General features: G+C 42.8%; 1 protein-coding gene across 1 annotated transcript; it reads right to left on the bottom strand.

Moving 5' to 3' along the window:
* Positions 1–689: 689 nt before the first annotated feature.
* On the bottom strand, positions 690–24,658 carry LOC108899685 (RNA-binding protein Musashi homolog 1). Its single transcript, XM_018700282.2, has 14 exons — positions 24,482–24,658; positions 23,885–23,925; positions 22,919–23,000; positions 22,669–22,753; positions 14,379–14,420; positions 13,800–13,892; positions 8,075–8,123; positions 7,211–7,293; positions 6,931–7,048; positions 5,563–5,643; positions 4,885–4,941; positions 3,524–3,583; positions 3,147–3,301; positions 690–3,039 (listed from the first exon to the last, which is right to left on the bottom strand). The coding sequence occupies exons 1-14, from the start codon at positions 24,544–24,546 to the stop codon at positions 2,998–3,000; spliced, it is 1,053 nt and encodes a 350-aa protein (XP_018555798.1). The 5' UTR covers positions 24,547–24,658; the 3' UTR covers positions 690–2,997.

The raw sequence follows: 24,658 nt of genomic DNA on the forward strand, positions 1-24,658 counted from the left end.
AATTTCATGGCAATCCATCCAATAGTTGTTGAGACATTTCACTCTGGACCAAAGTGGTGGCCCAGCCAGCTGACCGATATTGCTATCCCTACATCATGGATAGAACAAATAATGGGCACCTTCCTGATCTTAGAGGCAGAGGCAACAGGCCAACAGAAAGACTAGTAAACATGGCACAGAGGGCCACAGAGAGTCAGGGCAAGAGCAGACAGAGCAATGGTGGAAGGCACAGAATATAACTGTCACAAGTCTTCAAAGCCAGACATTTTACATAATTATAGTATCTTTCAAAGTATATTTTGACAAGGTTGTTCTTGTAGAAAAACAATCCAACTGAAAATTGGTACAATTTCAGTTCTGCCACAATTGAGACTTTTTTATTCAAGTCTTGGTAGAACCTGCAAGTAGTTTGGAAATAGCTTTACTTTAAAATTGTTGCAGCTTTAATTTCCACCTCCAATCAATGACATAATCCCTTTGGACACGTGTTGTGGTGGTCAGAGCGTTTGCAGTCAAAGTTCTGTATGGTCAGATCTTCTTGGGGAGGGCTGTCATTTTGTCAAATCTAGAATTTCCTACACAGGACAGCTTTAAGCTGAATTCATTTATATAAAAACTGAGCACATAAGATGGTATGCCATTGTTGGTCAACCTGTATATAGTGTATAGTTTAAAAAATCACAGTCAAATGCTTTAGAATAATTTATTAGGATTTTAAAATTGAAATTGTCAGAAAAAAACAAGAAAAAAGAAAAGCATTGCTGTAAAGCTTGGCAGAGGACAGCCCAAATCTTAAACTTTAACTGAGCTCACATTGAGCTACAAGCTCCTTTCAAAGCATTGGCCCTTTTCCTTACATCAACACAACAAAAAAGACATCATTAAAATCAATATACAAGGGGAACAAGATCTCAAAACAGAAAAATATAGTTTCTTTTTTTCTGAAAATAAGTCTTAATGCCGCAGAATTATCCACACATCGTCTGCTATTACCAATAATAGTACTATTTTCATTTGTAAGGTAAAAAATAACTTATTGCTTTATTGTAAGTTAAAAAGTTACAGTGTTGGTGTCCAGCAGTAGTTTTATGTCGTGTCCCAGGCGGTCTGACAGAGGAACTACTGGCTGGATCAGGAAGTTTTCTGCTGTGCTGAACATCAAACAGGCTGCAGCAAGAAGGCTGAACAAACAGCCCGCTTGTTTTTGCAAATGTTGAATTTGTTCCAGCATTTTGACTTTTCCTGCCAGCCAGTGTTGTCTGTACTGAGGTCCTGTATCAGAGCCGACAGGGAGCGAGACCCTGTTCCATTTCTGGTTCCCTGCCCAAACCCCCTCTGTTCACCACTACACAGAGCAGCAACTGTATATTAACAATAATATGTCAGTTCCAGAGGAGCACAAATTTATTAACTAAATATGAAATGGGAGGGAGGCAGGGGAGAGGAGCAGACGAGCCAAAATGGAACAGGGTGATCTTCTTTTTTTTTTCAGTACCAAAAAAAAAGGCAATCGAAATGCTCCTTCGTTGCCAAAAGTAGTTCCATATTACACCTTGATGTATGCACACAACACTCACTCACACACACTCAGACGCAATCACATGCACCTTCAATAGTGATAAGAGGACAGAACATGACCGTGATGTTTTCTACAATTGCTTCTCTGAGAATGTCCTTCATTTGTTTTCACGGTAGAGAACACCGCATTAAAAGATTAAAAAAAAAAAAAAGAAAATTAACAAAAAACATTAAGAAGTGAATCGCACAAAAAAATATATATAATATTTTAGGAAAAGAGGAAGTCAAGTCAACCCCCGACCCCATGAACCCCTGATTTCTTCTGTTTTAAGGTTGTTATTCCTCTGTAAGTCCATCATCTTAATGTGAAGTAGTTTTCATGAAGATGCAAGAAATCTGGTTCATCATGGTGTTAAAACTATAAAGTCAAAGTTGCTTTTTCAAGAAGCAAAGCAAACAAAGCGATGACTTTGTGACGAAAACAGTTTGGTTTTTTTTCTCAACTGAACGAACGTGCCAGACAAACTCCTGGAGGCTCTCGACAGCTATCATCACTGAGGCGCTGCCGGAGCGGACTGGCCAACAACGTACACATATACCATATGCATACTGACAAAAGTAGTGAGATGACCACACAAAGTAGTAGATGACATCCTGCTGTTAACCCTTTCCAAACCAACCAATGGCATGCCAGCCGGTTCAGTAACCCCTCCACCCCCACCCCCCCAACATCTATATACAATATCTTACAGGAAGACATAAAAACATTGCTTTAAAACCAATTACAGAATAAAATACCTTACAGATTATCATTATTATGTCAATATTAATAACAATATTACAAAGGTTTTTGTTTTTAAAGACTACCAAAATATACACTTTAGTTTTTTCCGTGTTGAAGCTTGAGTTAAAAAAAAAAAAAGAAAGAAAAGAAAAAAAAAGACTTTGTTGGATTTGTTCTTCCTTTGTTAAAAATGGTTTTCGGACAAAGACCCATCTCGCACGGCTTTTTCTCTCTCTGGTCACAACAGCTTTGAAGGATTTCATGATGAAACAACATAGTATCACATTAACATAAAATAATAATTATTATTATTTAAAAAAAACTCAAAATAGTCCTCTGTGTGTTTGTCAAAGATGACAAATGTTTCCTCCAAGATTTTTTTTTTTTTTTTTTTCAGTTTTCTCTCTCAGCTTCAAAAGAAAAGGATAACAGTGGGTGGAATCTAGTTATTAGACTACATGAGGACAAAAGAGGAGAAATGGGGACGTTATGTTGAAGTGAGATTAGTACAGCAAAAAAACGAGAGTTCAGGATTTAAAAAGATATTCAGTCGGTGGGTGGAGCCACAGGGAGCCAGGAGAGCCCGGTGGAGCCTGTGGCTGGCCAATCAGGTTGTGCCATCAGTGGGCAGCCAGCATTGTGATTGGCTCATCAGCAGAGGCGATGCCCTCCCATCTTCAGTGACCTGAGTCGTCTCAGTGGTAGCCATTAGTGAACGCAGTAGCAATCAGAGGACCCTGAGGACACACGGACAAAAGTGAATGTACTTTCTATTAGCTTTGTGAAGGTATAAGTGCGTCCATGCATGTACTGAAGTGTGTGTGTGTTTGTGTGTGAGACCTACCCCTAGACCATGGCCGAACCCTGTGCTAGGGGCTGGACTAGCGGCACTGATGTAGCTGCTGACTCCTGAGTCCTGATTGGCTGCAGCATACAGGTCAGCCATTGGTCCGGGGCTGCTGGTGCCCAGGAAACCAGCTGTGCGTGAAGGGGTGGAGCCTGAAAGACAGAGGAGACACGTCACAGGCTTCAGCACTAGAGGGCTTTCCACACACACACACACACACACACACGTGTCTAAAAATATTCTTTTATTTGTCCAAGCAGGCCATGGAACACACACACTCTACCTAAGGCAAGCATACAAATGTGCACAAGTAGACACACAGCTTGCCTCAGCACATCTCACTCACACCCACACCCACACACACAAGCACGTACCTCTAACTACTGCTGCCGCTGCGGCTGCTGCCATTGGTCCATACGCAGTCAGGGGAATGGCTGAGGATTACACCAGACAAACCAAATTATTGCACAGACAACTCACTGTGGATCACTCTCATATCAAATCATAAGTAACAATCTACAGCTCAGTGTCGACATCTGCTCACACATCTGTCATCTGATTTTTAAATCCAACTGGCAGAGAGGGTAAAATCCAAAACAGATTTTAAAAAAAAATCTACTACACCAATGATATGACATCCAATAACATCTGACTTTAGAGTCTTTAAGTAAGGAACAAAATAATATCGCTGAGAAAAACAGGGAGGATGACACTTCCTGGTAAAGATGCATGTATGACATAGGACCACTAGATGGCAGTATAAAAACAGAACTGCAAGTAGATCAGGGGCCATGTTCAAAAAACGTCCTCAGGCTACTGTGAAAAGTCTTAAAAAGTCCAAACTTTAGGAGTTTTTAGTCTAAAAGTAATTCACAATACAAGAGAGTGCTAAAAGTAGATTGCTGAGATAAGTTTGAGGCAGTCCTGAGGACTCTGAAGTCATTAAAACCTGCTCACAGTCAGGCAAATAATTTAGATAATGCGTGAAAGTACAACAAAAAACTTTTAATGGCGTATTTTGTTGGCGGCTATGTTTAAGAACCAAATCAGCATCAGCAAGTCAAAACGATCCAATAACACAGCAGATTCGACCACAGCTCAGCTGTGAAACTTATTCCTCAAACCGAAAAAAGTGTTTCAGTCTGTCAGAGTCACTCTCGGCAGCTTTGTGAATAGCTCTTTGCTAGGAGCTTTTAGCACCATTTAGGAGGACTCCTAATGGTAAGATAAGACGCTTTGTGAATACGACCCCAGGATTCACAGACAGAAAGCTCATTGTAAGTTTAAAGGATCATTTGTGGAGCCATGGCATCACAGATTTCTCTACAGATGCGTTTTCACAACAGATGAAAGAACATTTGGCTAGAGTACAAAACTTTTTTTCTTTTCTTTCCATTTTTTCGCCATAATATATATTATATAATAATTCTATTCTCATCATAAGAATAATCACTTTTCATGAAACTTCAAAATAAATCTAAACCTCATATCAAATGTAAAACAGGAGCAAACAGGACAGTGAACACACAGCCTTAGACCCGTGAAGCCAAACTGATCCCTGGTCAGTGTAGCTTTTGCTCTACAGCACAACACAAAGATTCTCAGTCATCCAGGTTTACTGTATTTAGCAGCAGTCATGCCAAACGCACAGCTGACTCATTTCACTGGCTCATTTGACTTTCTGCTCCTAAATATCTTAGTTTTTTCTCTAAGTAAGAAGTGAGGAGCCACTGACCTGCCAGCTCAGGGGGGTGGGATGATGTCAGGAGGGGAGTCCTCTCTAAATGGAATTCTAGAAACAGAGAAGGTTGAGAGAGAGAGAGTGCTTCGTAAATACAGTTACTGTACACTGGCCAGACTACAAAGCCACACATACACACACACACACACACAAACACAGACATGTAACCACAGCAGAACAGTAACATGGACGCACAAGCACAGAAAGTTTTAAAAATTCTAAGGTAAGGAAGGGCAGGAAGGTGGGAGCAAAGGAAAAGGAGGGGCGATACAGCCAAATGAAAGAGGCTTACATAAGTAGTTAAAATAAACACAGAAGAATATAAGAGGGAAAACAGGCAAATATCACAAATCAAAGGACAAAGATCAACATTTGTGATTTGAAACATAAGGAGAAGAAGGAAGGTTTGAAAAGTGACAGGAGCAACTTAAACATCAAACTCTTAAATCTACAAGCAGCCAGAGACTCTGCTGAGATTCATATGCTGTTAACCGCGTATGTGTGCATGTATCAGTCTACGTGGATCTTGTAGTTTGTACACATTTTGTGACCCCAGTATTCACAGCTGAATCAACTACATGCCGCAGCCTGTATCCTTCAGCCTGCCTCCTCTTCCCTGTCAGCAGAGCTACAGAGAGTGACCACAGAGGTGGGAGATTTATTCAGACTTACCTGGGAATTGATAAGTGTAACCGGGCGCAATTCCAGAGTAACTGCGACTGGTGTAGGTAGTAGTCTGAAAACCTGGGTAGCCTGTTAGAAAGAGAGGAAATCACAAACTTTGAATAAGTTTGAAGAAGATTAAAAATACACAGACACCAAATCATCAGCATATAGTGAAATTAGTTTGGTGCTCAATGCTAACTGGTATCGCTAACTGCTATTTCTATCTACTCTGATGCAGCAAGCATGCACATTCTACATGGCAGGTAATGTCACAAACTCTGCATAATGTCTGCAAATTATAGCAATTTTTGGAAAAAACAAACTACCAAACAAAGCCATTATTATAAGTATAGTTTAGTTTTCTCTTTCTGAGTTGATCAGAGTATTTTGAGTTAAAAAGAAAAATCTGGGTCAACTAATCTAATGGGGACTTTATTATTTAAGCGTCTACATTATCATAATAGAAATTTTCCTGTATTTCTTAAAGGGTCAGAGTCACCGAAGACCAGTTACTGACCAACCAAACCTGAAGTGACTGACGTCTCTAGCCATCATAGAGACTATGGGCACAACAGTACAGCACAATCTGAAATGTCCAGTAGAGGGAGCCAAACAGCTACAAATGACACGTGGGTGGCACTTTTCTCAATTTCTCTTCTCAAGTGATATTTTCCTCCAGTGTGTAGAACTGTATCGCCCTTCAGTCTGTGACCTCTAAATTTTTACATACATCATAGTTTTAACAGAGGCAGGTCAAAGAATAACAATCAAGTCAGGAATTTTAGATCAAGGCAACTAGATTTTTTTTTTTCACAATTTTCAACAAATACTACAAGCAAGGGGTCATAGAGGACATTCTTGACATGATTTGAATGTATATTAATAATATTCCAGCACAAACATAAAGAGTGTTTGAGTGGACTAGGACAAGTCAAGCTGGAAAGTCGATATGAATTTATTGTGAACTCATAGTGGAGCCTCCTCAGGTGTGTTCAGCAAGTTACTGTTCACAAAAGAAACATATTAGTGAGCCTTTTTCATCATGTTATATGCTTGGTAAGCAGCTTTAAAGTAGGTCTGTACTCTGAAGAATAAAAATTTGTTTTTTTTTCCAGCAATAAACTCTTCAATTATATTCAATTATATATCTAAAAACACTCTTTAATCCATATGGCTTAATGTTATGGTGGCGTTACGTGAAGATATGTTTGATGCATTAAGCTTCACCTACTGTATATAAATATTTTATGTTTATGAATATTAGACTTCTCCATGACCGGCATTTTTGCTTTTGCTATGTATGTATATAGCCTGTACTCCTACATGTTTTGATAAGGTATATTTGCTTTGGTTATATTTGATTTGGGATCTTACCCAGCATGCCGATGCCCAGCATGAAGGCGTCCATTCCGTAAGGCATCACTCTGGAGCGGCCTCTGGCTGAGCCTGTCGGCGTCATCACCTCCTTTGGTTGGGCTTTCTTACACTCCACCTAAAACATAGGAAATAAATTCATTCAGTTAACGTTCAGTAACAGAGATAAAAACAGAACTACACCATGTGATTCATAAAGTCCACATTTCACAAAAACTAAGCGAGTAATACATAAAAATGTTTTTGTTTACTCTAGATTGATGAAATATATGTAGTGTACCATTTTGTTGTTGATCTCGTGGAAGTGGATCTCACACACTTTCTCCACCACGTCTTCATTCTCAAAGGTAACAAAGCCGAAGCCTGGAAGACACACAAGCAGACTCTTATTTTTAACACTTTACTTCTCTGATAGTTCATTTCTCTGACATCCTGTGGTTTCTTACAAAGACATGTAGCAGAGACCCCCATAGCACAGCAATCACTGAAGCACTGAATTTTCCTTTAGAGGACTTGTCTACTTAGCGTATGAGTGATATTTATTACAATTTCCTAGATCCAGCGTCCCATAAACTTACAGCTCTGGATGGGAGTAGATTATAAGACTGTTTAAAGAAATTAGATCATATCTTGCAGGAGAGCACACAACTGCATAGGTCAGTTACATAGATATAGTATGGAACTGATGAGTAACAGTGATCCACTCTCCAGTCTCTTCCCCTGCCTTCATTAGCAGCTGTTTTTAACACAAACGGCTCACAACATCAGCGTGAACCTGCCATGTGGCTTGTCTGTCAATCAGGTGTTGGCATCACGAAAGAGCTGGGATGGGGTGTGGTTCATCAAAAGGCTGAGCCCGAGATTTACTGTGTCCTACCGCTGATCACACCCAGTTTCACTGACCCCACCCTGCTCTTCTCCTTCTCCCTCTTGTCTCGTTAAGTTACATCCTCCCCTGGAAGCATCCTGACCCCAGATCGCAACCCTCAGCGGGCGCTGCACTTCTGGCTCCCTTTGTGGAGGTTCACCCACTGACTCTATCCTGCTGTTTCTCTTTGCATTTATGAGGACGTGTTTCAGGGCTCCTTGCTTAGTACGCCAACACATATTAACATAATGTATGACTGGAACTCTCCGTACATACCTCTGTGTCTGTTGGTTGTTTTGTCGAACATAAGCATGGCATCATCGACCTGTGAGAACAAAGCAGAAAATGGATGAGCGAAGACATATTAACACACACACACACACAGGCGCGCGCACACACACACACATCATTACACAGCATGGGGTGCCATTGTCCCTCTTTAGCATTGGAGTAAGAGGGGAAAGCAGATGGAGAGGGTGGAGGGGAAAGAGAGGGAGGGGTGACAGGTGACAAAGGAGAAAAGAAAAAAGAAAGAATGAGAGGCAGAGAGAGAGAGAGAGAGAGGAAGAGAGCGATGGGGAAACGAGGGGGGAGCTGTATAAAAATAAAATGAAACACAATCTATCAACGTGAAAAAGAAGCGAATGTTCCCCCGTTCCAAGGCGCTGGAGGAAATTCTTTCCCAGTCTTTGCTCTGTCTCCAACTCCCACCCCCCCACCCCCATTTGTTCACCCTTGCTGTCTTTCTCTCCCTCTCCTCAAAGTTTACTATTCCCATGGAGACCCTGTAAAGAATTTCAATTAGAAGAACTTGCACCCCCCACCCCACCCCACACACACACACACAAACTCATTTCAATGAATAGAATGGAGTGAAAGGGGGAAAAAGAGAGGGAGAGAAAGCATGTGACAAAAAAGGTGAAACAGTGATTCATAATAGGGTGATAAAAAAGAGATAGAGGGTAAAGTTTTGATAGAATATAGAAAATATATTAATGAGCATTTTGGATCTGAGAGTAAAGAACAAAGTGAACTGGCTTCTTTGTCAACATGCTCTCCTTTTATTCTACTTCTCTCTTCACTTTCCTTTTTGCACTCACTCCACTGCCCTATTCATATTCCTTCTCCTCCTCCTCCTCCTCTCCCCCCTTTTCCTCCCTCCCTCACTTGTCCTTCACTGGCAAGAAAGTTAGCAGATTCTGCTCAAACTCTGACGGCATGAGGAGAGAGAGAGAGAGTAGGGAAGCCAAGGCCTGGGATAGCTGTGTTTTGCGTGTTTTCTGTTAACACGAGAAAAAAAAAAACTCTTCCGACGACAACAAAAATCTGCGACGCAGCCTTCCTGCATCACATGGGGACACATGTGGAGTATGACTACATTGCTATTTTCATTAGGCAGCAAGCACTGAAACTCAAACCAGTGTAACATGAGTGGCAGAGGCCTCTGGATGACCAGGCCATCCGATTTCTAACCTTTAAGTCAGATGAAAAAAAACACACACACACACACACACACACACACACGTCTTCCAGTCTGATTGAGATCTCGTCTGTGCGTGTGTGTGTGTGTGTGCACCTCAGCGAGTGAAAAAGTTGATTTCTCCTCGCCAAAATGATGAATACGGAGAGGATCAAGGTTGCCTCTACAGGCTCCCTGACCCTTTTAACTCTCTTCCTCATGAATGTATAGCTTGGACACACACAGAGCACCCCCTCCCCTCCTCTTTCTGTCCTTCATTCAGTTTTTATTCAACCCCCCCACCCCTCCTCCTCTCCCCCCTCATGCCTTCCACCCTTCCGGTCGTCCAAACTCAATGACACAGCAGAGAGCCGGGGAACAGGACAGTAAGTAGACAGCTGCAAGCCTACATGTTATCATAAGAGTAGAGTTACACGCACAGCTAGCCCTCCTGTTAGCATTAGCAGCATCTATTCTGGAGGGATGGTTAGCACGGCCAGTTCGAGGAGCTTTTGAGCTGTGCCACTCTGAGGCCACATTTTATTTGAGCCAGGAAAAAAAAAGAAAAAATAACCTGAGGTAGAGTCAAGCTAATATGGTTAGCCTAATTGTCTTCCATGAGAATGCAATGGTGCACTGACTTGCAAACGATTTCGTCACGTGTGTGAGCTTATGCTGTGGTCGCACACCAGCCCCTTGCCCTTGCCAAAACCAATAAGAAGACGATCTCCAATGTCCACTGCCCAGGGTGCTGTAAGACAATCTGATTGGATAGCTGTGGGGGTCTGAGATTGGCTTAGCAGCGGCTCAGTCGCTAACTACTCAGCATGCATGCAGAGAGTGGAGAAAAGTTAAGGTCATATTCTCATGAAGTTCTGACATTCTCAGGTGCAGCGAAACCGGGGTTAACTGGTGCACCTTTCAGAGCATTAAAAATATCCCATTTTTAGTGAGGCATACAGCTATTGTCTGAAGAACAAGTGTTTCCTGGCAAGTCCTCTACACTTTTTTTTGCAAGATTATGAAAGGTGGCATTCACATTTTTTCCCCGCTGTCTCCTCACATCTCCCTCTTTCATTCTCGCTCTCTCTCTCTCTCTCTATTTCTCTCTCTGCAGCCATCTCTCTCTCTAAACAGGCCAGCAGACAAAGTGTTCAGTCAAGCCTCCTAATCGCCAGCTCACATGGGTGAGTGGAGTCCCAACTTTTCCCGTCTGCCCTGTCCACATGCTGCACTTTTCATCTTACCCACTTCTTCCTTTGCCTACTGCTAAAAACATGTTCTCTCATTTTATTTTTAAAGGGTTTTAGAAGGAGGAGGATTTTAATGGTAGTTTTTCATGTAAGGTACTCTCAGGAATGCAGTACAGAGCGGCAGGATAAAAGGCACAAAAACAGGGATTTCCTTTGGATTAAACATAATTGACTGTGTGACCGAAATGCCTGAAATGCTAATTATCAAATTACCTAACTGCATGCCTAATTTCCAGTTTAAAAACACATTTCTCCGATCCACGCAGGCTGTATGTTTAGCGTTGGCAGAAAGAAGGGAGGCGTTCTCAACTCTCCACCAGGTTGAGGGGGGATTACAAGACCTTCACCTTAGGATTCAGACTTATTTCTCGTACAAACATGGCCGCTGTGGTCTTTTTGGCCTGCGGGCATTTAGCAACAGGAGCTCCGATTTTGTTCAGTTAGGGAAACCACACATCAACACACGCCTTTGACTCCTCGATTTGGTCCAAAACACCTGATGTGTCAACCGAGCCGCCAATTTCTGTCCAGTCTAATGAAGTTTGCGTAGGTGCGCTTTCAGAAGTATACTTCAAAAAAATAAACTCCAGCACGTATCAAAGAGTTGCAGAAAATGCATAGTGCATTCTGTGTTTTCCTTTGAGAGGCGGTGCCACAGTATGAAAATAAACAGGGCACTGAGTCCTACTCCATCCGAACCTGCACCTTGTAACCAGGCTTAGATAATAAACAAGAAATACCTCCTGCTCAGCAGGAATGCACTGTGGGATTGGCGCTATCCATGATACAGCTTTGGTCTCACGTGTCCAAACAGTCCAAATATCCCCTCATCCTGCGGAGGGAATGTTGTCTTAGATATGAGTGTCTGTGATCACCAGGGAGAACTGATTCGGCACAGAGCTGCAGCCATTTTAACGAAACGCGCTCAGGAAACATGACACATGTCACAACACCCACCTTGAAATGAGTTAAAGTGTGTGATGGTCGCGCACGTAATTCAGGTTGGCCAACATCCACGACCCAGAATTAGAAGACATTATTTAAATTTGGACTAGCACCTGAAATATGGTAATACCCCAAACATGAGTCAGAGGCCAACCGAGAGAAAAACACAGCCAGACACGAGGCAGAAGGAGCTTCGTGCTGTTAATTTCTTCCAACCCATTAGGCCTACATCCTGAAGCAATGCTCATTTTCAGACAGTCCTGCTCACCAACAGCAGCACAACCACACACTTAATGTTTGTGACAAGTGTGGATCACTGGCTGTGAGTCTAGCTGTCTGTCTGTATCTGGACAAATGTATGCAAGCTCGCCTCCCTTCGCAGCCTCACCGATGCCACTGTCACACGTTCGTGCGCACCCTCACACACACACACACACACACCCCTCTTTCCATTCATGCAAATACACACTTATCACGCATTTTTTAAAGGAAACAAAAAAACATTGGATTACAGCAGGACAATGGGTGAAAGCAGGTCACCACGGCAACAAGCTGAGAGGGACTGGAGTAGGGTGTGTGTGTGTATGTGTGGGATGGGAGGGGAGTTGGTGTCTGAGGTACTGATTTTGGGTAAGGTGGGGGGTGTGGGGCTTTTACAGGAGCAGCTGTTGCATTTGATTAGTTAATACTGAGGAGCCTGAACTCCACTCAAACACACTCCCAAACCCCCAAAAGTGTAGTTAGCTAAAAAGTAACCCAACATTTCATGCATGATGGATACTTTCATACATTTATGGCCCATCAGATTGGTGTTTTTTTCCCTTTCAAAGCCACTTCTCCTCCTCACTATCTCAACATTCCTCCTTTTCTCTGCCCTTCAACCCTTTCCGAGTTCCCCTCCCTCTCTCTCCATGGGGGGTTGCTTCTTCCCTTTCAGTCCCCCGCCATCTCCCTCTTCTCTTCCCCTCCTCTCCCTGCTTTTTCTCTTCCTCCCTCTCCCCGGCCACTCATCTGTCTCCACAGCATGTGTTTGCCTTTCACCAAATTTCATTCAAAGGAGCTGAGCAGGACAAATGCAGAGGCTGAAAACACTAAGATGTGATCGGAAAAGAGCAAAACAGCTAACAAGAGAGATAAACTAACAGACTAACTAATGCTGTTGCTGGCAGAGCAGACGGTCAGTGACCACACAGCTTCTTTCTTTCTTTTCTTTTAGTTTGTTCTCTCTTTCAGGTTCAGCGTCATGCCTTTTTCTCAGAAATTTAGCCCCTTTTGCGCTTTTTGTCCTGCCGTGACTAAAATGGGGGAAAGCGAGTAAAATGAAAGGCGTAAATCTTTTCTCTGTATATTAGTAAATGTGCAGAGGGATCTTAACAGATAATTTATCAAAGTTCCATTAGAGCAATGATTCAAGGGGTATTTCTTCTACAGTGGTAGCATCTGCCATTGCCAGCAGGTATGTGGAAAGACAGTAGAAGAACACAACTAATATGGTGAAATAGATATTTCAGTTATTTAATCTAAAATGTGTGTTCACACCTAAACACCAAGTTATTCACTAAATGAAAACTAGTTAGTGAGTGAGTAGGGAGGCACAGAGAAACCGTTGGCTAAAAGTAGTGAATAAGCCAAAAAAAAAACAAAATAGTGAGCTAATGGATAAATGTCTCAAATAGTTTGCTAATAGCAATGGGTAAATGGTTTAAACACCTAAAAGAATGGAATAATAGAAATATTATCCTAATAGTAATATATAAAATAGTTAGATACAGTTGAAATAGCTAATGGCTAAAATGACTGAAATAGCTAATGCTGCTGGATAAACAGCTGACAGTTTCCTGAAAGTAAGGGATAGGCAGTTCCAATGTTAACTAATGGATAAATAATTAAAATAATTTAAATAAATAGCTAACATTAAAAAAAAGAAAGTGGTTGAACTATTTAGGTGAACGTAAAAATATATAAATTAGTTAGGAAACATAATGGAACTGAACAATGAACACTTGAACTAGTTAGCTAATGGATAAATGATATACATAACTAAAAGTAATGATGAATGCTGAAACATTCAGCTTGTGCCACTCCAAGTGGAATTCAACCTTAAACAAAGTGACCAAACACTGAAAGTTCAATAATTATTTTTACAATAATTATTTTATCCACTTTCATATTCAGATTAAAATCAGTTCAAATGACCACATCTGTAACGCGACACATCTATTAAGAGGATACCAGGTTCAGACAGAAACCGTGAGAACCACTGCATTAGAGAATCTGAAAAAGACAGGAGCTTGTCACAGAGCATGTTGGCTACAAATAGATACCAGATTTGTGTACAGCTCACCTTTCCAAACTGGTCGAAGTATTGCTTCACATCTTCGATGGTGGTATTGACTGACAGTCCTCCGACAAAGATCTTCTTTGTCCTGGTCACCAGCTAGCAACAGAGAAGAAGAAGGCATCGTTTACCACTAATCACATTAGGCCCCGGGTAGATGCTTGTGATAAAGAGACTTTGTGTCTGTTGGTGTTTATCGCATCTCAGAGGTTTCTGAAAGCTCTTCTATTCCGTTAAGTTTAAGTCTGTCAGTTAGTGTAGAGCTCCAAGATGTGCACAGGTGAGTGCTGTGTACTTTTGATTCATGTGTGTGCCACTACACAAACAAGCATGTGTATGTGTGTGTGTGTGTGTGTGTGTGAGATAGAGATGTTGGCTGCTGATGGTCGTGGTGCAAGGGTGGGGGTGGGTGGGGGGTAAGGTCAGGGTACGGGGCCACGGTGTCACGCTGGACAAGTGGATTGCCGCTCTTCTTTGGTCATGTGCCTGACTCTAATCCCAGCCAACCAGGGCTGAGTGATTGGGGGTGACACATGACATCATCACTATTCCTTCCTGCCATTAACCCCTTCAGGGTGCACTCACCTTGGGCTGGGCCCGGCGGGGAAACGCCACTTTTGGGTCGATCTGTAGAAGAGAGGTGAGATAAGGTGGTGTCAAAAATTTGTAGTGAAACACGTTTTAGCGTGATGACTTACATATTTCAAGAGGCTCTAATGTGAATTGATTACAGTTGTGATGAGCTGTGATGATTGTAGTCGACCGGTGCTATTGTATTACAGATAGAAGATTCTATTAGAAATGTGCAACAATCAGTTTTACTGACTTTTTTCTTACTCCTTACTGTTTGAGAAGTCACAGAATCCAGTCATATATGTGTAAAAATTATATATATATATATATATATATATATATATATATATATATCTTGCCAAAAAGTCATTCATAGACAGAGAACTGTGTAATATGTACATAGTGTCTATGTGTTACTAATGTTTGGAGTCAGCTAGAAATCCAATCAGACTCATTTAGGATTTGAAGACAGAAGTGCTATATAAAACACTAATCACAGACAAAGAACATAGAATCCATTACTTAATCATGCTTTGAAATGAGCGAGTGTCATCAGTTCAAAATATCAGAAATTCTTAAAAGTCATGAGGTGTCAAGCTGATAAAATATGTTTTTTGGGCTGTTAATGAGGACTCAGGACCTCCAGGACCCCCACATGAATATTAAGGTTCAAAAAAAGGTTGAACAGAAATCAAGTATTTTTCGTGTCCCTTTGGAGACTTGGAGCTACAACCTGCTTAAGTTTCTTCAACAAAGACACCAAATCTCTACCTGCTCTGGATATGTTAGTAGCTAATCCTGTGGTTGCGCAAAGTGAATTTCCCCCCGGGGTATCAATGAATTATCACACTGTTAACAAACCAGAATTAGTTATTACACTGAGCCTCTAAGTCTGAACCATCTGAAGGCCTACAAGTCCAGAAATAGAACATATGCTAATCTGCGAGTATGTATAGTAGATCCTTGTTTATGCAAGCCCCAAAAAATCCAAACACACCAGCCAAACAAACAGGAGTAGGGAACAAAATACACAGTGAGACGTGAATACGTACATTCTCTGAATTGTGTGTTGAGACAAAACTAAATGCATTTTAGCCACAAACTAGACAGTTCAAGGCCGCCTAGAATCCAAAATGAGCATTTAATATTCTGAATACATTTCAGATGGATATATATATATTTTTAAATCTCACAAATCCAGACAACCCCCATTTTGGATTAGCCAGATTTGACTGTATCCATATTTCTCCTCAGTGGAATGTCTCAGCAGTGGTCAAGGTTACAGATAAAATTAGAAGCAAATGAGTTTTGAATGAGCTGGCCTTTAATAATGCTAAATATGCAAAGCCTGGCCTGGCATTTTAAATTTGTGTGGAATCTCGTGTTATTCTCACTCAAGCCAACGAGAGAGAGATGATTTTAGGTCACAGGACCTTGTGGTGTATTATGGTCTTAGAGTTCCATCTTTGTTCTAATAATTGGATGTGTGAAGCAAAACCCCTTGTGTCTCACACGGCCGCTGTCAGAGGTATTGAATTGATATTGGCAACTAAAAGGGGCCTATCAAATGGCCAGAAATAAGTACTTATAATGTGAACAACACGCACAATGCAAGGGAGGGCATTGATTCACTATTCAAACAATCCTTTCATCTCTTTCCTGTGATAATTCCCAGCTTCTGATGACAAATCTACAGACCAAAATATCCTACGAGGACCTTTAAGTGCCACAGATTTACCACTGCTTCGAGAGCGCAGCGCTGTGTAACTAAGATGCAGCTGCAGCGTCCTTGGAAAGGATTGCAGAAGGACTTTGCACCTTGAAGTGGGACACAAAGACGAGAAGAGTCATGTCACCTCCAGCTGGTCTGGGCACAAAGACAAAGGTGACAAGGACACGCAAAGCCACCGGGCACTATCGGTAACAGCAGTGCAACAACAGAGCGCTCTCACAAACATGGCAAACACAGCATTTCTTATTAGATGTGTGCTTAGTGGGCCAAACATAACATTATAGATATGTGGCTTTGTGCTGTACAGTCACCAGGAGCAGTGGCTTATTTCACCCTTTAACAGAAATCAAAAAGATAAGAGAGCATAAGGCCCAAATACTGTAAATGGTAAGCGCAGATTTTTGCAGCACATGTAGCAGACCTGTACTGTTGAAAAAACTGTTTTTAGACTGTACATTTATTTTATGGCAACAACAACAAGCAAACACCAGAGAACAGAGAAGCTGCAGTGACCTCTGAAGCACAACACAATGACAGAATCACAGTGCAGCACTGCCACACCACGTCACCAATTACATATTGGTTTCTCTTAGATGTGTTTTTATTGTACTAACATTAACAAAACAGTCCTTGGGAGATGCGGGGCAACATGGCTGCCGTTTCCTCCGACCTGAAAGCGCAGAGAGGTAACAGCCTCTCGTGTTCAGGTCAGCCCACCTGCCTTCAACTGTTTTAACGAGACTAGAGTACAGGAGCTGCCCTGAGGCGATTATGTGGCAGACACACAGACCGTGAGCTGACAGTGACAGCGGTGAGGAGCCAACTCTCACATTTGACACAAGGCTGCAGTCACGTACCAATAACCACAGTAAGTACGGTAATATATTCACAACAAGAAATATGCTTCTACAAACACAACCATCCAACAGCTTTTTCACTAATTTAGCAACACGTAGTGATTTTGAAAATTAGTCTCCAGTCAATGCACATTTGTAAGATTTCCTCTTCGATTCTGCTGGAGTGGGTGATCAGTATATGTATATTAAAACAGCATTGATATGTATATTTTCATGAAAACAGTTTATGGATGAAATAACTAGATGCTAATTATTTGGCTTATCTGTTGAATTAGATATTAAATAAATATGTGGATACACCAACACACTGATGCAACAGTCGTGTTAATACAACGTAATAAAATCAGAGATATTAAAGACACAGATGCCAAGACACAAACAGTAAAATAATTTCTTATGGTTGACAAATGTAACTCATCTCATATTATATAGCTTAACACTGCCCACCCATACTACACATGTTTGATAGAGCACTGATATTTCATAGCTTTTAAATTATCAGGAGCTCTTAAAAAAACAGCCTACAGTACAGAAGGTTACCAACTAGTCTAGGTTAGGCCTAATGCAATATCTGTAGTAGTGCTACTACAGCTACAGTCATGCCATGCGGTTAAAAAAATCATTCCACTTCAGCAAAGTAACAGAATATATCTAACATGTAATTTCTACATCTGGCTGTACTCAGAGGAAGGCAATAACAAATGAAAACTAAAGCGACTATCAGACTGGCAGATTAGCCGCGAGGAAGACAGATAGGCCACAAAGCAAAAAAGTAAAATGACTTAGCCAGGTCACTGTTTGCAACACTCAGAAATAGCTCTTTGAGGGCTTGACATTTGAGAAGTGGCTCCACAGTGTAACAGTCCCAATCAGACTGGTGAAAATGTAACTACTCATAAATAACACTGGTAAAGCCTTTCTAGGAAGACAAAAGTTGCTCTTCCCAGACTGACAAAAGAAGAGTTATGACTGAGTGTTCACAAAATGGTCTGACTAACATCCTGCTTCATGACATCCAACCTCCGCTCAATCTAAGCAGCATAGTGACGGCAGAGCCTACAATATGATTTTTAGTGGTTTAGCTTTTAAGACTAGACTAATCTACGACCAATAGTCACCTCACGTGGCCCAGCGCGTCCACCAGTGTTACAAACTGGAAAACAAAAATAAAAAAATAAAACATCAGATAGATAGATAGATAGATAGATAGATAGATAGATAGAGGGGGGTGAAAGAGAAAAAGCACAGGGAGAAAGAGAAGGCATTCATTTGGAAAACAGAGTCAGCTCATGAGAAAGTGGGCCTGTCCAGTGTAGCGGTGCAGCGGGGCCGTCCCAGCAGGCAGCCCCTCTGATTCCATTAATTAACAGGACAAAGAGTACAAAACAGATGGGCCCGTAGAGGAACTGGGGCTCCTGTGCTACCCCCACAGGCACACATACATACACACTCACAAGCACCCACATTATGTAGCATAAACATAAACACCAACACATAAGTGGCACATATACTGTATATAATTATGTAAGCAAGAATACACAAATATACACCCATATCCATCTCTACCAAACCACTGACAAATATTTTATTGCCATTATGTGTCAAATCACTTAAAGACATTCAAGGCTCTGACACATGGGCCAACCTGCCAAGACATTCTTGCAACAAAATGGCACCCACATTGATAAAAAAAGGCACCACAGGCTGCCCCATTATGGCAATATAATCAATATAAGCTAAACAAAAAGCCATAAACAGAAGAACGGACAAAAGGAATTGGCATGTCAATGCATGCGCACACACAGTGAGAGAGAGGGACTTGGTTTGGGCTTGGGCCAGCAGGGTCAATCTGCACAGCTGAACAATGGCACAGTAATTAGTTAACGAAGCTCACTAATGAGGACCCCCAACCCAACCCCACCGCTACCCCTGTAACCCTGCTAGAGTGCCTCGCCAAGGCGCGTATTTGTGGTGGCGGCAGCGGTGGTGGTGGTGGCGGGTTGGCGTGTGGGGTGAGTCTGTTCGCATGTAGTGTGGCGAGAGCGCCCTGGATCCCCCTTCAGAGCAGTTCCAGGCTTTATCCCTGGATCTGAGGCCGTGCATGGACCTCAGAAGCTCAATCCAGTTTGTTTCCTTCAATCCGATTAGTTGCTTTTCAGATCCATACTAATTACAGCACAGGAGCTGGGCCTCTCTCTCTAACTCTCTCTCCCTCTCTCTCTTCTCCTCCACCTTCTCCATCCCCCTCTCCAGTTTTGTCCATGTCAGCATTAACAGCTAATCTCCAGTCAGGAGCGAGGAGCTACAGCTAGCATCTAAACTCTCCACTAACCAGGTGTTAGACCAGCAGAGGCACTGGCAGACTGTGGTGCCAACGGTCCACAGAGGCTGCTGCTAACATATGTTGTTACAGTACATGGCTGTGGATGAAAGCAGCTATATTAGCACCATACTGATGACTACTATTGTACCTTCACAGACGGCTGTGCCAAAAGCAGCAATTACCACTTACTGTGACAAACTTCTAAAGAAGCGTCCCTGTTTTTAAAAAAAATATATAAATACATTTTTTTTTTTTCCATTCCCCTGTATAAATATATATTTTCCTTAATGTAATGTTAGTCCAGCATTACACCTGTTATTATTTGGGGACACTGCCCTTTAAAAAATAACAATTACTTCCACATCACTACTGAATGAATAAATCATAAGTACTGTCTGCTGCACTGTGAAAATAGCTAAAGAAATAAAGTTTATTAATCATGAGAACAAAAGAGCGCCCAATAATCCATCACATATAAACATACCACAAATAATAACATGCCAAAATCTAAAATCATCCTGCAGTAATCCCAGTGATTGAGAAGTGGAACCATTTCAGAGAAGATCTGGTCTCGTCTTTTCTTCTTCCCGTAACCGGTTCCAGTGAAGTATTTCTCTGTGAAAACAAATACCAGTTGTGCCCTTCTTCTCTGTCCAGAGAAATACAACAGCACACCACTGCCCTAAGGCCATACTCTGCCCCTCACAGGAAATCTAACCTCCAACCAAAACAACAACCTCGACAGCGCTCGCTCTAAAAACAAAAGACAGCCTCTCATTTGTTGTGTTTATATCGACAGGTATTGACGGCAATCATTATTGCTAAATCAGCATTCAGCCTGTGGCTTTGGTTTTCTATGGGTGGATAAAACAATAGTTGATGTAACAGGACTGTAAATGTTTAATACCACTTGTAACCGGTGAAATGGACCTTGGACCAGTCAAAGTAGTTTACTTCTCACCCCGCGTGTCCTCGCACAGCACCCTGTTGCTCTGTTACATCCTTTTCATACACCTTCCTCATCTCTCTGTCTCTTTCTCTCTGTCTCACTCTGTCTGTCTCACTCTCTCTCTCCTGCTTCAGGCCTTGTAGTGACTTTTCTCACAAACCAAAGGCTCAGCATAAAAAAAAAGGGAGGAGAAGAAAAAAAATATCAGAGCATCGAATATTCTTCCTCATTCCAGGGAGGAATGTCTTTCTCAAATCTCATGCTGATCAAACAATACAGTGTGGAGGGAGGTAGGGATCCAGGTGTGAGGCAGACACAAAGTGCATTGAGAATATGGAAATAAATAAATACAGAAAAAAAAAAGACACAGGTGTTGGAAATGTGACAGGGAGGTTGACACTGGTCCCATAAAGCTATGCAGGTTATTTTAAAAAATATTCACCCCAACGCCACAGAATCTGACCCACAGTTAACTCTTAAAAGGCTTTATTCATAATCACTGTAGAACACAGTGGAAACCATGATACCAAAAACAATGATAGGAGCTAGGAACGAGCCGCTTTGCCGCTGCATGAGGTTCGGTCATTTTGCATCAGTTATATTTTATGTGGTGTTACAGAATTAGGCTTGAAGCAATAAAAAATACACAGCCTAAAGTCATTATTGCCCTTAACCATACAGCTCTTGCAAATCTCAAAAATCCAGGCTCCTGCTCCAGAAATGGAACGACAAAATGGCAACCATACCCATGTTTAAAGCGCCTGTTTGGATAAATGGTACCACGGCATGCTTCCCCCCTTCACACACACACACGCAACACTACAACCAAAACAACCTGGGCAACCAAAGCTGCATTCGAGTCGTTAACATTATTATTGTTTAGCCTCGTGCTGTATTTTGGTTTATAATAGGGCAACGCCTAACCCCACCAGTGGCCTGCCAAGCTGAGCCTCCAAAAGCCTCTGCCTCCCAACCAGTGTTCACATCACACACACACACGCAGACACACGTGGTCTGGCTCCCAGAGACTCCAGCAGTACCTAGTTTTAAGAGGTAATATGACTCACTAAGTAACACTTTACAGTTGCACAGAATTACTTCCAAGATGACTGAAAACACTGAGAGATTGCGAGCAGCAACACTTATTTTGTAATAAATATCACGGCAACTGTGTGGAAAGATCCGGTCAATTCAAATACTTGAGAATTACACCTTTAAACTCACAAAATATTACTCATCACACTCACATGCACACAGATATTACCTCAATCTCTCACAAGTATAAAGGTCTGTCGTGACATTACATTATCTGTGAGTTCGTGTCAGAGCTCTGCCACCCAACCAAGCCCAGTTGTCTTAAGTTAATGCAAAATAGCAGAGAAGTTGTTATGGAGACATAAATCCCATCAGGCTGCGCAGCTACAGCGCTGTCTCCTGTGGCTGGCGTCACCCCCGGCAACAGGCTTGCTCCAACAACTAACCAACTCTACCTTTCTCCACCCCTGGGCTCCTGCTGCCTGTCTGTGCCACCAAATTTTCACTCTCAAATAACCCTATTGTATTTGTGTACTTGTGGTTAGGAAGCTGACGAAGGCGCGCCCAGTGCCCCGTTCCTACGACCTGAGCTACATGACCAAAACAACAACATTCACACTTTGATAGATATTTAAATTCCAGTCAGCAGCTTTGGCCCTGGCCAAATTGCGAACCACACGTGTTTTCATGTAAACACAGCCACATTATGTTGCTGCATTTGGTGTGCTCTGACCTCTGTTTGGTAACTGATTTGTCCCCGTTTACACTTTTCCTGTGTCAGTAGTGTAGGAGGGGAAATCACAGAGAAACCCCCGATCACAGTAGCTGTTCAAACACATTCTCTCCAAACACCAGCCTCTAAATGAATATGTAAATACAACTAATAACTCATTTGGACCTCATGGGCTTCCCCCTGACATCAGTTTGGGAACCACTGCCACAACTGTTTCCTTTCCTCAAACTTTTTTTTTCCTCTCTAAAGTTACTGCCACTCACTAGCAAAACTGGTGCTGTTATTTTCTATGAAAAAAAAGGAAGAAGAAGAAGAAAAAAAAAACTTGTGAGCTCTCTGTATAAACCCTGTGAGGGTTTTGCAGGGGCTCCTACCCCATTCAGGTCCCCCAGGTAACCATGGCAATGAAGACCAAGAAAGAACGCTTTCATGTTGGCGCCCTGAACCGGGATTTGGAGGGGGAAATGAGCAGAGAGAAGAAGGAGGAGGAGGAGAGGAGGGGGGCGAACGCACTCCTCAACTTTACAAGCCACACGGTGAGGAGGCAAACAAAATGAACTGAAAAAAAAGAAGGGGGCGGGGGAGGGGGTGCATGCTACACAGAGAATCGGAAAAGTTACCCATGACAACTTCTAGTGGCACCATCCAGCTCTTCAAGAGGCAGCAAACTCACCGTTTTGGAATCCAACTCGTGTCTGTTTTGCGCCAAAACCTTTTCCACGCCGGCTTGTTCTGCGTATGTTACAAACCCGAAGCCCCTGTAGAGGGAGCGAGAAAAATAAATAAGCAAATGAGCGATTCAAGTCCCCCTCCGAAGAAAAAAAAAAATCTAAATGCAAACTCACGGCAGCTTAAAACAGCCTCATGGAAAAGCATGAGGCATCCAGTGATAGGACGGCGGAGCGCACACGCCTCCTTCTTACCTCGACCGCTTGGTAACGGGATCCCGCATCACCATACACTCCTTCACCTCGCCGAATTTGCAGAAGTACTCCTTCAAGCCCTCTGCGAAGACAGCAAAGGGGACACACGGTTAGAATAAAAAAAATAAATAAATAAAAACGCAGGGGGTGTGTGTGAAGGAGAGATGGGCACCCCACCACCACCACCCCCTCCCCCCTTTTCCCCATCTTTGGTGAGGTTGATGTGCTGGCAAGTGGCTGGAGAGAGACAATGGGGGTCGAGCGGACCACGTTGTGTTTGTGTCCCTCCAGCCCCTTCTCAGAGGTTATACACTGGCCATTCAGCATAACAGCCCATTAGGCCCTGCGGACCGCAAACAAAGCTACACTTGGTGACGACTGTTGTTTTGCCACGGCGAGCGAGCGAGCGAGCGAGCGAGAGGCAGAAGCAGCAGCAGCGGTGGCGGCAGCAGTGGGATAATAACACGGGGCCATCGCAACAAGAATAAACTGTATTCATGCATCAGCCCGCGCTCGTGGGTCTTAAAATAAATGAATGGACGCGGCGGAGTGCAACAATAAGGGAAACACAACACAACGCAACGCACGGGCTGAAACTTCTGCTTGAATAATCGATCACCTCTACTGTAAATGTCCTTCTCTTGTTATTAACAGTGTAATGAGTGCACCGGAGAAGGGGGGGGGGGGGTAGAAAAAAGGCAGACAAGTCGTTGTGTGTGCACGCATTTCCACTGTTAATCCCCCCCTCTTGCGTCTCGAGCAAGTCTAAATCCTAAGAGCTGATCCTTATTGAACAGGAGGCTTTGATTTAACTATTTACAGTGTTTCTCCGTAACTTCAGGAAGCCATCGCGGGGGTAATGTGGGAGCTATAATTGAGCCGAATTGCAACGACAGAAGGAGCAAAACAGGAGTAAACAGGAGGCTTTCATTGAGACTTATTAAAGTAGCGTGCGGGACAGCTCACCTTGTGTTGTCTGCCAACTCAGACCCCCGATGAACATTTTGCTGAATGAGAGAAATAGAAGGCGTTAAGTCACACAGAATAACACGCGTCTTTCAAGCACAACACGGGCACATTCAAAGAGAGGGAAGGAAGGGAGAGAGAAGGGGAGAAACAGAAGGGAATTATGTGTAATATAGCATCAATAAAGTAAAGAAGAAAGCATCGGCCATGTTGCGAAGTCGCCAATCGGCCAGTCGGGCCGTTATAATCCCCTAGAGGAGGAGGAGGAGGAAAAAAAGGAGAGGATTTTCCAGATGATGGAGGAGAAGTTGCGATGTGGCCTTCTGGAGGAAAACCCAGATAAATAAACAATCAAGAAGAGGGGGGAAACAGGCGGAAAGCAGCGGTGCGTCTGTGTCTCCTCAGCTCAGTGGATCCATCCCACACATACATACATAGACACACACACACACACACACACACACACACACACAGCGTGCTTGTCTTTTGTCTCGGCGCGGATCCGCTCCCGCACTGAACTCAACTAAAGTCCAAGGTGAACTCAAACCGGGCCGAGAGGCGAGCGAAAAGGCAGGCGGCCGGGCCGAGGCTGTTTACCAAGGGTCGTGGGGGGAGTTGTCCGTGCCGGAGGACAGGCTGCTCTGGCTCCCTTCCGTGTCCATTCTGCTCTCTCGCTGGTATATTCCCGCACTGTGAGGCGAGGAGAGGCAGTGAAGCTCCACTGCTGCTGCTGCTGCTGCTGCTCCAGACTCAGGGGCGGGCAGCCGAGGGAGG

This window comes from Lates calcarifer, linkage group LG12, assembly GCF_001640805.2.
Source record: "Lates calcarifer isolate ASB-BC8 linkage group LG12, TLL_Latcal_v3, whole genome shotgun sequence".
Lineage (NCBI taxonomy): Eukaryota > Metazoa > Chordata > Actinopteri > Centropomidae > Lates > Lates calcarifer.

Excerpts from the sequence above, each read along its gene's own strand:
- LOC108899685 (XM_018700282.2), bottom strand. The coding sequence starts at position 24,546 with ATGGACACGGAAGGGAGCCAGAGCAGCCTGTCCTCCGGCACGGACAAC. Across the intron at positions 8,124-13,799 it reads ACTTCGACCAGTTTGGAAAG|GTCGATGATGCCATGCTTAT; the intron begins GTGAGCTGTACA and ends TTGTTCTCACAG. Across the intron at positions 7,294-8,074 it reads AACAACCAACAGACACAGAG|GCTTCGGCTTTGTTACCTTT; the intron begins GTATGTACGGAG and ends TGTGTCTTCCAG.